The sequence below is a fragment of the Quercus robur genome, chromosome 9 (assembly GCF_932294415.1).
Source record: "Quercus robur chromosome 9, dhQueRobu3.1, whole genome shotgun sequence".
NCBI lineage: Eukaryota > Viridiplantae > Streptophyta > Magnoliopsida > Fagales > Fagaceae > Quercus > Quercus robur.
In genome coordinates this window covers 8,742,004-8,758,955 of record NC_065542.1, presented here as the reverse complement: position 1 = coordinate 8,758,955, position 16,952 = coordinate 8,742,004, and the positions used below count along the sequence as shown (strand labels likewise).

General features: G+C 36.9%; 1 protein-coding gene across 1 annotated transcript; it reads left to right on the top strand.

The window, feature by feature from the left end:
- Positions 1-7,674: 7,674 nt before the first annotated feature.
- On the top strand, positions 7,675-16,454 carry LOC126699096 (uncharacterized). The gene is made up of 8 exons (XM_050396673.1): positions 7,675-8,110; positions 9,616-9,747; positions 10,566-10,689; positions 12,173-12,603; positions 12,921-12,997; positions 13,127-13,262; positions 15,063-15,266; positions 16,074-16,454. Exons 1-8 carry the CDS (start codon positions 7,700-7,702, stop codon positions 16,131-16,133), a joined length of 1,575 nt encoding a protein of 524 aa, XP_050252630.1. The 5' UTR covers positions 7,675-7,699; the 3' UTR covers positions 16,134-16,454.
- Positions 16,455-16,952: the final 498 nt, after the last annotated feature.

The window sequence follows — 16,952 nt, the reverse complement described above, 5'->3', positions numbered from 1 at the left end:
CTTGCCACTTTACCCAATGTATCTTCCTAGCATCTCCACGTTGCCCCCAATAGAATTTCCGGATCAAAGCTTCAATCTCATGACAAAGAGTGATTGGTAGCTTGAAACAAGACATCGTATAGGTAGGGAGTGCTTGTACAACCGCTTTGAGTAAAATTTATCGTCCTGCCTGTGATAGTAGTTTAGCTTCCCATCCTTGCAATTTCTTCCAAATTCTTTGCTTTAGATTGGCAAAACTCTCCTTTTTCTTTCTACCCACAAAAGAAGGTAGACCTAAATACTTTTCATATTGTTGAGCCACCTGTACCCCAAGAGCCTCTTTGATCACCTCTTGCAAATCATATGAGGTTGATTTACTGAAAAAGAGAGTTGTTTTAGCCCTATTAATTTGCTGTCCCAAGGCTCTCTCATAGGTCGCCAAAATCTCAAGCAACTTTAAGCATTCATCTTCCTTAGCCCTGCAAAAAATTAGGCTATCATCTACAAAGAGGAGATGTGTTAGTTTAGGGCCATTACCGCATCAAGAAACACCCTTAATATCCCCAATGCTTGCTGCCTTTTTTATTAGCCCATGAAGTCCCTCGGTAAACATAAGGAAGAGGTATGGAGAGAGAGGGTCGCCTTGTCGAAGACCCCTACTTGCCTTGATATTTCCATAAGGCTCATCGTTAATAAGAATAGAGTAGGAGGCTGTAGTAATACATTCCATCATTAGATCCACCCATCGATTAGTAAAACCCATCTTTCTCATCACTTTCTCCATAAACTCTCACTTCACTCTATCATAAGCCTTACTCATGTCAAGTTTTAGAGCCATGTACCCAGTCTTACCTGCACAGTGATTTCTCATGTAGTGCAAAGTTTCAAACGCTACCATGATATTATCTGTAATCAAACGATCAGAGAGGAAAGCACTTTAATGCTCTGAGATAAGCTGTGGCATTATTTTCTTCAGCCTGTTTGCCAAGACTTTAGAAAACATCCTATATAGAACATTACTCAGACTGATAGGCCTAAATTGTGACACTGACTCCGGATTTTTTACTTTAGGAATTAAAGTAACAAAAGAATGACCAAGGGCAGTAGGTAAAGAACTTGAATTCAAAAAGTGCAAAACAGATGATTTTCCAATTTACTTTAATTGCAAAAAATTTAGCTTTGGCTATTCTTATAACACATGATTTTTTGGTTCTATAGTGGAAAAATAGTTTTTTTGCTAATATAAAATCACCATTGTAGGGGACACGATTCGTTTAGCGGCCTAAGAGTAACATTGGGCTCGTATACAATGGACCCCAACAATATAATTTGTAGAGAGTGGGCTCGAATGGCATGATATTGGGCACAGGTGGTCGGTTTGATCGTGGCGTCCATGAAAATTCTTGTACAGATGGGCCTGGCTTGACCAGCTAAGCCCTCCATTGGGACGGATTGTAGGACCTTTGTCTTCGGACGCAGTCCAAAAAATCCTTGTATTATTCCCTTTCTCCCCTCTTTTTCCTGGGGGAGAAAAAGTCCTCTAACTTTCTGGGGAGTTCTTCCTTTTATATCCGCGTTTCTTCTCTTACTTCAAGTTCACGTGTAAGTCTCACCCTTTTTTCGGGGTGCAGACCTGTCCTGTCAACCCATACTCCAGTATGGTTTAGGGTCGCTGGGGAAGTTATAGGGTATGGTTTTAAAGCATGGACTTGTTAGATACAGGGCTTGATATTATGATGTTGGTAGTTTTTTTCCTTATCCTGCCCCTGAACCCAGTTTCCCCCATTTTTCAGGCATTTCGTGAGGTGCCGAGCAGGAGGTTGTCCTCGGCAATGGCTCTCCTCGGCGTGGGCCGTAGGGCCTGGGCCCCCATGTAGAGTGGGACTGGGTTGCGAATCCACTAGCCCCACAACCATTATGAATGTTTTTATTGTTTTTGTTAATTTTTTAGGTTGGATAGTTGCTATTTTGGTTAGACTAGCTAAACTGATTGGAGAAAATGAGGGCCTAAGATTTTGAAAAGAGTGCCAAACTACAAAAATAAAATATATAATAACTATATATAATAACATTAAAAAAAAATTGGACCCAAGGGAGGCCCGGGCCCCCACCTGGATTTGTCCTTGAATTGATCGTGCTTAGGTGAAAGACGTCAACTCAAGTCGCTCCTTCTATCCATTTTTTTATCAAAAAAATAAATTAATAATTATTCAGTATTTCAAGAGTACTACTTCCTATTATATTCATGTAAGAGAGAGAATTTAAGGAGTACCATATTGTTGTAATTTGACCATACTAAATAATTACTCATTCGATTTGCAATAATGGCTTTTTCTTTTTATGAATTTTTTATTTTATTTATTTTGATGATTCAGCAGTCGGTGAAAAGAGGATTTAACTCTAAATGTGCCCATTTAAAACATAAGAAAATGTCTATTGAACTACAAGATCTAAGATGCTTTAGGAATATTAACTATTTTTTTTTTTACCAAAGCATTTTTTTATGACTATAGGATGATGACAAATATTGTGTATTATGGTTTCATACCGGGACGAAACCGAGATTTGAACTTAGGGGAGCATGGGGGTATAAATCTGATATTTGTGAACACAATCTTGAATGATGCTCCAATAAATCAATATCAATTTTCATAGGTGTTATTTTTAAATTTGATTTGAATATTTTTAGAAATCGAGGCATTAACAATAGAGGTTGACAATGCAAATTGACTTCTAAACTTTGTATTTTTTTTTTCTCTTGGGAAAAAAATTATAAAAAATATCAAATATAACAGGCCAACATTGAAAAAAAAGGAGAAATACTTCATTGAGGTGGGAAAAAGAAGAAGAGAGTCAAAAAACACCCCGAGGACAGAGGGTGTTTTATTTTAGAGAGGATGAATGTTACCTGCCTTATTTATTTAATTAGTATTGGTATTAGATAAGGAGAAAAATTAACGAATGCCTTAAGAACATTGTTTTATAACATGTTTTTAGAAATTTGTTATAGGGAAAAAAAAAGTAATTCATTTTTTGAAAAGTGCTACCTTATAACATTTGCACAACACGTTTATTACAAATTATAAGTGATAAGTTATTATCAATTTTAATTTAAACCTTCCACTTAAATTACTTTTCTACCTACCAATAATCTATATATATATATATATATATAATATTAGGTAAAGCAGAAAGAAAATCCAATTAAATTTCAAATTGGAATTCAATTAGTGTATAATTTTACACCACGTGACTCATCTAATCTAAATTTTAGAATTTTGTACCAAGTGAGTTAATTTAGGTAAAAATAGAATTTCAATTAAAGTTTAATTTTACGCCACGTGTCCCATCTAATTTAAATTTTAAAATTTTTGTGCCAAATTAGTTAATTTAATGTAGAAAACGAGGAATCCAATATAATAAACCATAAAAAAAATAATCATATAACTAAAAAAATTCAAATTTAGAAGTCATATATATATTTATATATATTAATAGCTAAAGCAGAGAGAAAATTTAATTGAATTCTAAATTAAAGTCTAATTTTGTGTCACGTGTCATTTAATTTTTAAATTTTCGTGTCAAGTGAATTATTAGGTGCAAAAATCAAAAGGTCTAAATCCAATTAGATTTTTTATTGAATTTTAATTGGAGTTCAATTTTGCGTTATGTGTTCCATCTAATTTGTTAATTTTTGTGGCAAGTGAATTATTGAGGGCAAAAATCGAAGAGTTTAGATCCAATTAGATTTTAAATCATATATGATTGTTTTTAAATGTATCCGTGCATATGTACGGAGTTACACACTAGTAACTTATAACAACTTACCACTTATAATTTGTTATGAAAGTGTTGTGAATTGAACAAAGCATTTCTCTAATTTTTTTATGGCATTTTATATTTTCAATAAAAATTGTATCAAAATTTTTGTAAGGACTCAATTCATGACGGCTCCAAAATAGTATTGGGTTCGTACGTTAGAAGGCCCAAACAATATAATTTGTAGAGCGTAAGTTTGAAAGGTTAGACCTTGGTCACCGGGCAGTGGTTAGTCATAGTGTTCATACAAAATTAAACCATGTTCGCTCGAGAAGTCTTTCTCCTCGAGACGATCTGGGAGGCTCTGGTTCTTGGCCTTTTTTCTCAGCCCTCTTTCTGGATTGCTTGCTCCCCCTTTTATATTAGCCTGTATCCCTTATCCTACGTCCACGTGTAGGTTCGACTTTCCAGGATTGATATTTGTCTCATCAGCCCATACCCAAAGTGGTTGGAGGTGGTTGTAAAAACTGAAGAGCATGATTATGTCAAGTGCAGAGTATTCAATGGCAGTAATGGCGGCTTTCCCTATGTCCTTGGTCGCCATACTGTCCAGCGGTCCTTTCTCTATCAACGTAGATATTTTAGGTTTTTCACAAAACTGTTCCTATACCGTTCTTGCCCTTTCTTTCAGGAGGGTCTCGGGGATGCCGAGGACGGAATCATCCTCGGCTATGTCTCAAGATTACTTGGACTTTTATTATACGTCCTCGGCTATATCCCTCCTCGGCTCGAGCCTTGGGCCCCAATGTAAAAATGGGTCAGGGTCACAAATTATTGGACCCCACAATAGCCCCTCAAAATCTTGCTGCCCCACCTCTTCGTCGGGGAGGAGGATTTTGCTGATGTCGGGCCTGTATCATGGTTTACCCAGCTTTGTCCCTCATTAATGTCGGTGTCTCTTCATCTGCCTAGAAAATGCGCCGGGTTACGAGACATTCTTTTAGATTTACTCAAGATGTGCTCCTGCCGTTCCCGTGTACGAGGCGCGTCTTTAATAACTTTCCTTTACGAGGCCAATCAAATCTGACGGTTATAGATGACGTTGGGGAGTTGAATGGACACTATCTCGTTTGCAGCTCTTCTTGGAAATCTGTACGGATTAAATGCCACTGAACTTACCTTCCATATAATAAGTAAGACAAGAGGGTACTTCCTTTGCATAGAGACCCTTTAACCTTTCTAAAGCCTTAAACCTCAAGTTGTGCTCAAAGTTTTCCTTATCAGCACAATCAAACCTTAGAGTGCGATATGTCTGAGGTAAAAGCGAGGGTGAAGGAACCACATCCTCTCTAGAAGCACCGTGTCCCTCCGAAGTTTAAGATGGCTCGGTCAGGGCAGGGTAGGCAGAGACTCAATATATTTCTCATCTTCCTTCAGCCAAAATTCGAAGCAGGTGTTAATCGCATTAAGCTTTTAGTGCAACTGAGTTGGGGTTGCTCATCATCAGTATCATCCGCTCTCCTTCGAGCATAGCTAATATGGCACCAGCGTGTTAGGAGTCAGGGCTGACACAAGGACTAAGTATCCCTGCTTCTTCCTCTCTTCCTTCACTGATGCCTCATTTCGCCTCATCTTCTTCTTCTTTCCCATCACCGGATCCATCCTAGTGCTTTTACTTCTTCCTCTTCTTCTCCTCATCCATCAAAGGGGGTCACCCTCTCATACACGATCGCTTTTGGAGCAGAGTTTAGAAAGATTTGTCATTTTATTGTATTTATATATATATATATATATTTGCTTTTGTAATTAGCTTCTTGTATAGGCTTGTTTAAGCCCCTCAGTGTACACTGTACTACTTCTTTATATTAATAAAAGTTGACATTATTTCATTCTATGTATTCTTTCTTTTCTGCAATAGTTATGCTGTGAATAGATGTGCTATCATATGACCTTTTTTTTTTTTTTTTTTCTTTTTTTTAATATTCTGAATGATACTTACGGCCGAAACCCCTGTTAAGAAAAAGATATCTTTACGAGCTCACTAAAACTATTCGGCACCATAATGCTGACCTGAAAAAATGATACTTAAGGCCGAAGCCCTTGTTAAGAAAAAGATATTATTCCGAGCTTATTGAAACTACTCGGCACAATAATGCCAATCTAAAAAAGGTTACGTACCAAAGACTAACCAAGATAACAGCTGAATGCTCGATACTATGTAGGGGGTAATCATCCGAGGAGGGGTAACCCAAAATGAGCTGCCCATGCGGGTCGCCAAGTATTAGGGTGATTTGTCACCTTCTTATTATCCTTCATAGCCTTAGCCATTTTTGGCATTTGGTCCGAGGATTGAAGCACGATCGTACAAACACTCGTTTGCATCAGTTCCCTTAGAACTGAGGATCCGAGGACAGGTTGGGACCTTCATTCCGTCTAGGACGTAATCCAATTTTTAGTATATAATCATCCTGTAGGACTAAACAAAGGACCATGCAATACCTTGGTTCTGTCCAAAACTTAGCTTTTTTAAGCAGTTGGTTTTCCCATAGGTTTGAGTCCGAGGACCATGCAATACCTTAGTTCTGTCCAAAACTTAGCTTTTTTAAGTAGTTGGTTTCCCTATAGGTTTGAGTCCGAGGACCATGCAGTACCTTGGTTCTGTCCAAAACTTAGATATTTTCTTTAAATAGTTGGTTTCCTCATAGGTTTGAGTCCGAGGACCATGCAATACCTTGGTTCTGTCCAAAACTTAGATTTTTTAAGTAGTTGGTTTCCCCATAGGTTTGAGTCTGAGGACCATGCAATACCTTGGTTCTGTCCAAAACTTAGATATTTTCTTTAAGTAGGGAGGATTAGCCCCTCGGCCAAGGTGTGGGACATCGGGTTAGGGGGATTAGCCCCTCGGCCAAGCCCCTAGAACCATCCGCGCTACTGGCGCTTCGAAGCGTAGCCCCTCGGGCAAGGCCCTACTAGAAAAACGTAGCCCTTAGTGGAACTTTATGTGAGGGCACTACAACGGACTGTTGGAAGTGATGGGGGGATTTTTTCGACCCACCGCCGGTGCCAACACACAAGTCTTCCCACAGACGGCGCCAATTGTAAGGACTCAATTCGTAACGGCCCCAAAATAGTATTTGGTTCGTACGTTAGAAGGCCCAAACAATATAATTTGTAGAGCGTGGGTTTGAAAAGTTAGGCCTTAGTCACCGGGCGGTGGTTAGTCATAGTGTTCATACAAAATTAAACCATGTTCGCTTGAGAAGTCTTTCTCCTCGAGACGGTCTGGGAGGCTCTGGTTCTTGGCCTTTTTTCCTAGTCCTCTTTCCGGATTGCTTGCTTCCCCTTTTATATTAGCCTGTATTCCTTATCCTACGTCCACGTGTAGGTTCGACTTTCCAGGACTGATACTTATCCTATCAGCCCATACCCAAAGTGATTGGAGGTGGTTGTAAAAACTGAAGAGCATGGTTCTGTCAGGTGCAGAGTATTCAATGGCAGTAATGGTAGCTTTCCCTTTGTCCTTGGTCGCCATACTGTCCAGCGGTCCTTTCTCTATCAACATAGATATTTTAGGTTTTTTCCAAAACTGTTTCTATACCGTTCTTGCCCTTTCTTTTAGGAGGGCCTCGGGGATGCCAAGGACGGAATCATCCTCGGTTATGTCTCAAGATTACTTGGACTTTTATTATACGTCCTCGGCTATATCCCTCCTCGGCTCGGGTCTTGGGCTACAATGTAAAAATGGGCCAGGGTCATAAATTATTGGGCCCCACAATTTTCTTAAAATAGTTAATTAATGATAATATATATTATTTATTCAAATATATTAATTTAGATTAGAATTGATCAGTTTCATTGATATGTTATAAGAATTTAGTTTTTTTTCTTTGACCCGACCCGAAAAAAAAGCCCTCTTTATTTATAACGAGAAGAGCCGACCCACACTGCCGCCATTTTCCACATGGATCCCCAAAACCCAAATCCCCTCAAAATCCACATCGTCTCCTCCACCGACTCGCCCGAGTTCACTCACCTAACTCAGTCCCTGACTCGCTCCTCAATCGTCGCCCTCGACGCCGAGTGGAAACCCATCCGCACCCCCCAATCCTCTTTCCCCACCGTCGCTCTTCTCCAACTCGCCTGCCAACTCGGCCCCCGACTCACCCCTGACTCGGACGAGTCAACCGAGTCCCTTGACTCGGTGACTTTCCTTCTCGACCTGCTCTCAATTCCTCTGCCTTCAATCTGGGAAATTCTCAGTGATGTTTTTGTTTCCCCTGATATATTGAAACTGGGTTTTAGATTTAAGCAGGATTTGGTTTACTTGTCCTCCACTTTTTGTGCACAAGGCTGTGATCCTGGGTTTGTCAGAGTAAGTGCTTCAACTTTTTTTTCTGTTTGGCTGCTGAGAAAAGTGTAGGAATTTGTAAAAATGAAGTGGGTTTCAATTGGGTTTTTCATTTTCGTTTCTTTCATTCAATTCAAGTTATGTTTTTGACCAAAAAAAGGTTTTTTGTTTCTTTAATGTATAACATGGGTTGTAAAAATTTGAGCTTGGAGTGTATTTAAATTGAGCTATATTTATGAATAATGGGGATTATGTTTGGTACAATGTGGAGTTATTTCTGTAACATTCTATTAGAAAATGCTGACAATTTTGTTGCTGCATTCTTCACATATCTATTCATTAAAAGAACAAAACTTGATGTTCTTTTGAGTTAGTTAAGGTCTATGTAGCACGGGTGCGTTTCGGGACTCGGGTGCGGGACTCGGTAATTTTTGAAAAAGGTGGGTGCGGGTGCGGCGGGACTCGGCGATTAAAAAATTATTAAAAATATTTTTATTTATATTTTTAATATATTGCTAAGCATACTTTTTTACATTATACAAATATATACCAAATTTAAGAGCAATAAACAATAGTAGATAATAACTAAAACATGATGTTCATAAATTAAACACAACCCACAAGATTGAAACTAATGAAAAAGAGGCAGAGAGCTAATGAGAGTGAGAAACGAGTGAGTAGGGTTTAGTATTTAGATTAAACGGTGCGTTCTGTGTGTGTGTGTGTTTTTTTTTTTTTTTTTTTTTTTTTTAAATTTCAGCCGTTTCGGCCTGAATCGGCCGATATCTGCCGATACGGCCCGAGTCGGAGCCGCATCGGCGCGAGTCGGCGCAGATCTCGAGCCTGCCACGTGGCAGGACTCGGTCGGACGCGGCCGGACGCGCGGGCAACGGCGTCCCTCGCGCGTCGCCGCGTCCGGCCGCGTCCGACGCGGGTGCGGCACCTCCGGTGCCGCGTCCGTGCTTCATAGGTTAAGGTTGAGCTTGTTACGCCTAAGATATCCTTAATTTTTATTATGAAATGTGAAGCTTGAATCGTATAATGGTACGATAATTGATAAGTGGTAGAATATGGTTGATGTCTTGTTTTTTATTAACCAAGCAAACAAAATGTTTTGGAATATACTTCATTATAATATCCGGTTAAGTTTTAAATATTGAAGCTGACATGCCTTAAGTTTTCAGTAGAGAAGCAAGAAACCACTTTGATTATTAGGAAAGAGGGGGATACTTAATTAGTAGTAGGGGAGTGGGAAAATGTTTTTCATGTTTATATCCATTTCCTCATTGAAAGTTTATAATATATTTTTCAAAACCCCCTGCCACGCGGGGGGGGGGGGGGGGAGGGTGGTGGGGTGTAGAGGATTCTTGTATGCTGACGGGAAGGTCTCCACGATTTTTAAGTAACGTATGTGTGTACATATGGAATCAAAGAATTCTTATATTTATGTATATTTTGCTATTAGTTTAAACTTATTGGACATTTTTCATACAATATTATACTATGTTTAATAGATCAATGGAAAATAGGTTGAGCCCTTTTTGGATATTACAAGTGCATATAATCATCTGCAACATAAGCAGCATGTAAAGAAGAAACCAAAGCAAACTAAGAGCTTGGCAAACATCTGTGAAGAAGTGTTGGGCTTTTCTCTTTCAAAGGTTTGGTCTTTAACTCCTATATTTTGTTTGTTTAATGCTCAAGATAAGTTCCTCTTCAATAGTGCTTCCTGTTAATTCATGAATCCAGGTTGTTTTGTTGTTGCCATTTTAATATGAAAAAATATAAGATCTGTTGTTTCATTAAAGATGCCATTTAAAAAAAAAAAATTATTATTAATGATAATCTGTAACATTTTAAACATAAGACTGAAAAATATGAGCACCAATGACTATCTTTATTTGGCTCACCATACTAGAAAAAAAGAAAAAAAAAAAGAAAAAAGAAAAAGGGAAAGATCTTGAATGCTAGATGTTCGATCTTTAAAGCCTTAAGTTGAAATTACTCAAATATACTACGATATCCTTTTGTATCCCTGCAGATGTGATGCTTAAAGATGATAAAAAGTTCCAATCTACAATACGAGATAATTGAATGAGGAATCAAAAGTCTCGCTAATCTCTGGGACATGTTTTTCCACTATTTGCATACTCTGCTCTAGACTGTTTTTTTTATTTTTTTTTTATTTTTTTATTTTTTTTTATTATTTTTTTTAATACAGGATTTTCACACAAAATACTCCAAAAAAAATACAAACACTGGTCATTACATACAAAGAGAGAGTGAATTGATAAAACCTGAAAGATAATTCTCTTGGGCTTAGAGGCATTCTCTTGGGCTTTGTTGCAAGTCATGGTTGTGGCACCTGTCCAAGTTAAATGAGAAGATATGTTGTTTCCTAGGGATTTCAGTTCCCAGTCTGGCTCAGGATGACAGTTTCAATTCTACAAGTTGTTAATGTAATTTATATCTCATTTAGGAACTTCAATGTAGTGATTGGTCACGTCGTCCTCTTACAGAAGAGCAGAAAACATACGCAGCGATGGATGCACACTGTTTGCTCGAAATATTTAATATCTTTCAGGCAAAGGTTGTGAAAGAAGGTATGTGGTGCATTGAAATTTTGAGCTTTGTTAAACCTTTTTTATAATTGTATGCCAGTGATCTTTGGGACAAAATTAAGAAGTCTTTGATTGTGTATCATATTTGCTCTTTTGTACCTTTGAAGATAGTTTTTAGCTTTATAGAATGGCATGAATGAATGCACACACACACACTCACACGCCTTCTTATTTGTTTGATGTCTTTAGCATATTATGCCTTCTGAGTTTTGTTGCTGGAAACTATATAATCACAAGTGTAATTCATTATAAAATGTTCTTTGTGTGTGTGGATTGCCAGATATATCACAAGTACTGGTAAGTTGTTGTTTTCATGATCTCCACAACTTCTGAAGCATGAATTCCCCACAGAATTGCGTCATTCAAAATTTTATTGTTCTCCGAAGTTCTACTGCATGTCCTAGAATTTTAGTTGGTCCAACAAACTTATTTCCATTCAAAGTTTCAGGAAATTAATTCCTGCACTGCTTTAATGAGTCATCTAACAACTACTCTGAATTTTCATGAATATTTAGGAACTAATTTGATGTGATGGCTATAAATATCCATATTTGATCCTTAAATCAAAAAAATCAGAAAGGATGACTCATTGCCAATTTATATTGGTGGATATACATTGAAGGTGGTAAAAGGTTGGACAGAGATACCATGGATTTTTTGCTGCTTCCTGGCTATCCAAACTTGGACATCTCCTCTTGAAAGACTGCAGAAGCAGCCAAAAAAGCTGGGATAATAATTCTTCCCGGCTTCAATATTCAAACATCATTTGGTTAACATCAGATATGAGGAATAATAGATGAACACTGTTAAGCTGTTTCCTGCCCTACTAGATCTCTAGATGATACAAGGTTCTGGTGGGTGGGGTCGTGTATTTGTGGTTTACACTCCCCAAGGATCAAAGGGCCCTGCCTTGGTGAGGTTCCACGACATTAAAAGAAAAAAAAAAAAAAAAAAAAAGATCTCTAGATAATCTCACTGCCTTATTCATCAACGATTATCTGAATGATGAAGGTGAATTACATGCTTGACCATTTAATTGCAAATCAGTTATTGATAAATAAAATTTGCCACTTGATTTGTACTTTGTCCTTGATGTATACTTCCTATATACTCGGGTGACACCCTTATTTTTTTAATATATTTTTTATTACTTATAAAAAAAAAATTTGTTTTGTGCCAGTAATCTTCCAATATGGTGGGCAAATTCACATTTCGCAACACTATTATATTATCTTCATTCTTTGCATTTCCAAATTATTGTGTTTCAAGTAAATACTTCTCCTTATGTCATGGTTCATGGATTAGCAATGTGAAATCAAATACACTAGTGAAACATTGAACACCCAGAATTACTTAAAAGAAAAGCAAAACATAGAACAACCAGAATCCTCTATTTCCCCTCTTCACTTAGTTATTGAAGCAATATCCAGTTTGTAATGGAAATTTCTTGGGCTCTTCATTGCAGGGAATTATTTTCATAATATCAACAAACCAGCTCCCCCTGATGTGAATCTTGGGTTGAAAGAGGTTCTTGAGAAGGATGATATGAATAGTAAAATTTTAAGGATCAAATTTGGTGAAGCTTTAGATATAGTCCGGGCTACAACTTCTGATTTTCCTCAAAGAATAGTTACAGTTGGGGGAATGAGGTCAATGTGCACCATGCCTATAGATGAATCTCTCTTGAAGGTTGTAAAAAAATATGGGGAAAAGATTATGTTGAAAGAGTCGGACAAAAAGCCTAAGGCTTCCAAAAAGAAAGGAAAGAGACGGTCACCGGTGGCTGAGAATTGCAAAGAAAACCGATTAGAAAATTTGGATGGTTGGCGAGGCCCCCCACCATGGGATTTGTCCTTGGGGAGTGATGGATGCCCTAAATTTCTATGTGATGTGATGGTAAGTACTTTATCTTATCTGTGAAGGTAATACTTCATTCGAAGTTACATGGTCTTAGTTTTTTACTTTTTGTACATGGTTGAATGCAAATTACCTGAAAATTTTAAGGCAAAATCCTTATCAGTGGCAGGTTCTTAAAATTGTCACTGACCAACTAACAATGAAACCCTCTCTTTTCATCTTTTCTTTCGCTCTCTACAAGAATCACCCCAGTAGTATTGTAATACAAACCCTTAGATTCTCTACCTCCATGCAATCTAGGATTTAAATGATTATGATTATTTTGTTTGCATGAGGCTGACAGAACATTTACACAGGTTGAAGGCTTGGCAAAACATTTACGGTGTGTTGGTATAGATGCTGCAATACCATATTTGAAAAAGCCTGAATCCAGGTGTTCCTTAAATGAATGATTTCAATCAATAAATAAATATATTTTTGACCTTAAATTGTTGATTATAGTGTCAACTTTGTCATATTTCTTATGCAAACTGAAAAAAAAAAAAAAATTCATTGCTTTCAGGGAGTTAATAGAACAAGCACTCAAAGAGAAGAGAGTGCTCTTGACACGGGATGCTAAGCTGCTAAGACATGAGTATCTGTTAAAGAATCAAATATATAGGGTGAAGAGTCTTCTAAAAAATGAACAGCTACGCGAGGTATGCATTCAGTTATTACAAAAGAAGATTGTTTTGTTTTGACATTCGAGGTTTATTTATGAGAACTGCTTTACAATTATAAATCATTTAAATTTTAAGAAATCATGTAACCATGCAATTGATAAAAATGGCTAAAAAAACTATTTTAGTACCCCCCAATAAATCAGATTCTTCTCACCTTAATTATCCAATTTAAGTACTTGTTTGAATTTAAATATTTGAAGCTGAACTATTAGTAAGTAGCACTATTTGGTTTGTGTTGCATTTGTTTTAAAAATTAAGCCAAAATGCAAAAAATTCCCTAGGGTTTAGGTCAATTGCGAAAATAACCCCCCTATGGGTTTCCATTCTTCTTTGTAACTCCCTAAGGTTTCCATATCCGTCAAATTGACCCCTGGGATTAACTTCTCTTAGCTCTTATGAACAGAAAAATCATGTAACTATCATGTGACTACCGTAATAGGATTTACCTACTGGTTCGTGCAATTGGTCACGTGATTTTCCCATCCATAAGAGCTAAAGGAAGTTAGTCCCATGGATCAATTTGGTGGATATGAAAACCTTAGGGGGTTATAAGGAAGAATTATTTTTAAAAATAAGGAAGAATTAAAACCCTAGGGGCAGGGGGCAGGGGGCAGGGGCGGCTTGATGCATTTGGGGGCCTAAAGCGAAAATTAATCATCTTATTTTAGATGCAAAATTACTACTAATTAACATGAACTACATAGAATTTTTTCTTTTTTTAGAAATTTTATAGACAGAAAAAATTTGACAAAATTTTTCATACTTGTTGATGTGGTAGATTGATAATGGTAAGTAAAATAGTGATGTTAGTGGTAGACTTAGATGAAAACTAGTAAAAGTTTGCTAATTAAACTTATTATTATTATTATTATTATTTTTTAAGAAGTGCAACATTCACAATATTTTTTTCAACAAATCTTAGATTTTAAACTGCTTTTTGTTTTTTATTTGAAAATATCACTATAATTATTTTTTTGCCATCAACAATAAGCTGTAATAACCTGCTACTTAGCATTAGTTGTAAAAGTGTTGTGAAAAATATTGTGGACGTTACATTTTTCTCTATTTTTTATTTGTTTTTCATCTAATAAAAAAAATCATTTTATTTATTGATTATAAATAACCCTATTGGTTAAAATTTGAGGGCATTTTTTTTACTTGGGGCCTTAGACGGTCGCATTTCTTGCTCCACCATTCAGTCGGCCCTGGCAGGGGGTGTTTTTGCATTTAGGCCTAATTTTTCTTAATAATCATTTACGCCTAAAAATTATCTTGATGCCTGAAATATTTTCAAAATTTTAATAGATCTAAAATTCTGAATAAGGTAAATCTGATGAAGATGTATTTCTGAGTAGGATAAATCTGATGAAGATGATCATAGATTTAATAAGTAATTCTTCAATTGGAACTTTGTTTTGAAATATGTACCCAGATGTCAGTCACGACACTACTTCTATCCTTTAAAAAAGTAAAATAAATATTCTTAGTAAAGATGCAAGGGGTGGAGGGTCACTGTTAATATCTAAAACGATAAGGAATACTGAATGATGATTCCATTAAGAAGAAAGATAGTACGAAGTCTGAACATGAAATCTGGTTTTTGAAGGTAGCCATGTAAAGAGCATGAATTGTAATTGACTAAATATAACTGTAAATGGGAAATGTAGAAGATGTCTGTGTTGCAGAGCAAAAGACAGGTTAAGGTTACAGTGAAGTGTGATGAGAATGTGCTGATGGCTAAGATTGGATGCCTTGATGTTTTGTCAATTGATGCAGGTCATTGAAACTTTCCAGTTGAAAATTAGTGAGGATCAGCTGATGTCAAGGTGTTCCAAATGCAATGGGAGGTTCATTCAAAAGCCCCTATCCACTGAAGAGGCTGTTGAAGCTGCAAAAGGTTTCCAAAGAATACCCAACTGCTTGTTTAACAAGAATATAGAGTTTTGGCAGTGCATGGACTGCCACCAGCTTTACTGGGAGGTACAATTTTTCTATTCATTTTTTCTCTGCCATTTCTATAGATTTATATATGTTTGAGGCAACTGAACCTTAACTCACTAGCCAATGATTGGGGGCACTGGTCTTGAGTGTAAGGCCAAGTTGACTAGATAGTTTTGAAGCAAAACAATATTTTATTGATCCATATTAACATCATATCAACTTTTGTTCTTGCTGGGAGAGAAGATTTTCTATACTTACATTTCATATTAATCTACTATCTAAAAAGACTTTTTGGTACTGCATGTGGCCTGTTTACCTTGTGGCGGTATTGGACATCAATATAATGTAGGCATGTGGTGTGTGTCTCTAAGGACCAGATGGACAAAAGACCAAATTTCATATAAATTGGTGTATGTAAAATCTGGATTTCATCAAGAATGACATTTCTTGTAGATTGCTTGACAACTAAAGTGCTGAAAACGTGGGAAATGGGGGATCCAATTTTTTTTTTTTTAATCTTGGGATAGATGGTTCTCTCTGGCCTTTTCTTTTGTCAAATTAAGAGTTGCAATCTTCTTCATAGACTTCTCTGGGACTATCCTGAATGAGAAGGATTCATCTTTAGCTCTGTCTTTGAAATATATGGCCAGAAACCCTCTTGAACGGATCATAAGATCTGGATCAAATGTCTCACTTGTTGCATGAATTAAAAAGTATGTTCTAATGTCGGTTTCTTTTGATTGAAAAATCACTTTGAACTTATCAGAACTGTCGATATGATGTGACGCTAGGGTAGATGGTGTTGGTAGCTGACTTTTTAACTTAATGTGCACATTATTCTTACAGGGAACCCAATATCACAATGCAGTCCAGAAGTTCATTGATGTATGCAAGTTGAACGAGTAATCTGTAAGTTCATAATCATTTTGCACTAAGATGGCATTGGTGCCACTTTATGACCCTTCTGTCTGAGTCGGCGTCCTTTTCACCTATCCGTGTAATTATACTTGATGATTCCATGTGTTCAAGTTGTGTATCTTTCTCACCCATATCTTGCATATGATCACGACATCTCCCCCCCTACTTTGTTTCAGTGTTGTTGTGTATAAAACTGGCTGGACCTCTTTGGGGGAAAAGCTGTCGGCCAAATTGAATAAACTAAAAAGGTGTTGTAGCATGGGCATGCCTTTTATCTATAATATTGTTCCAATTCTTTTTTGATTCCTAGTTATTTTTATTGTCACCAACTCGATGTTCTTCCAATGAATCATACCTTCTTTTTTTGGGGGCTAAAAATGGTGTCAAGAACTTTTTAAGCATCTGACTATTCCCGTGAGTGTGTGTAGTCCCATTCCACACACACCAAGTAATTATAAGGAGGAATCCTAGGAAATGGCCCTAAAATGCTAGCTCGAGGTTTTGAATTCAAAACCTCATGGATCTCATAAGATCTTAAAAGCCACTAGGCCAACTCATACTTGTTATGCATGAACTACAAAACTTTTATTGATGGAAAAGGCATTTTATCAACACGCAATCCTACTTGTGTGACATGACAAACTAATACAACTAAGCCTCTCACCTTTGGCGCAAAGTAGCATAGTTAATGTTCGAAGACAAAAGTCATTATTGATTCCATAATAATAACCATTTCACTGCTTCACTGGAAATTCTTTTCGCATTTTATAAAGGGAATGTTCCATGATAATAACTAATACAGATTAG

Bases quoted from the DNA above. Each gene is read 5' to 3' on its own strand.
- LOC126699096 (XM_050396673.1), top strand. From the start codon at position 7,700: ATGGATCCCCAAAACCCAAATCCCCTCAAAATCCACATCGTCTCCTCC. The intron at 8,111-9,615 runs GTAAGTGCTTCA...AATGGAAAATAG, and splicing joins GTGATCCTGGGTTTGTCAGA to GTTGAGCCCTTTTTGGATAT. The intron at 9,748-10,565 runs GTTTGGTCTTTA...TATCTCATTTAG, and splicing joins TGGGCTTTTCTCTTTCAAAG to GAACTTCAATGTAGTGATTG.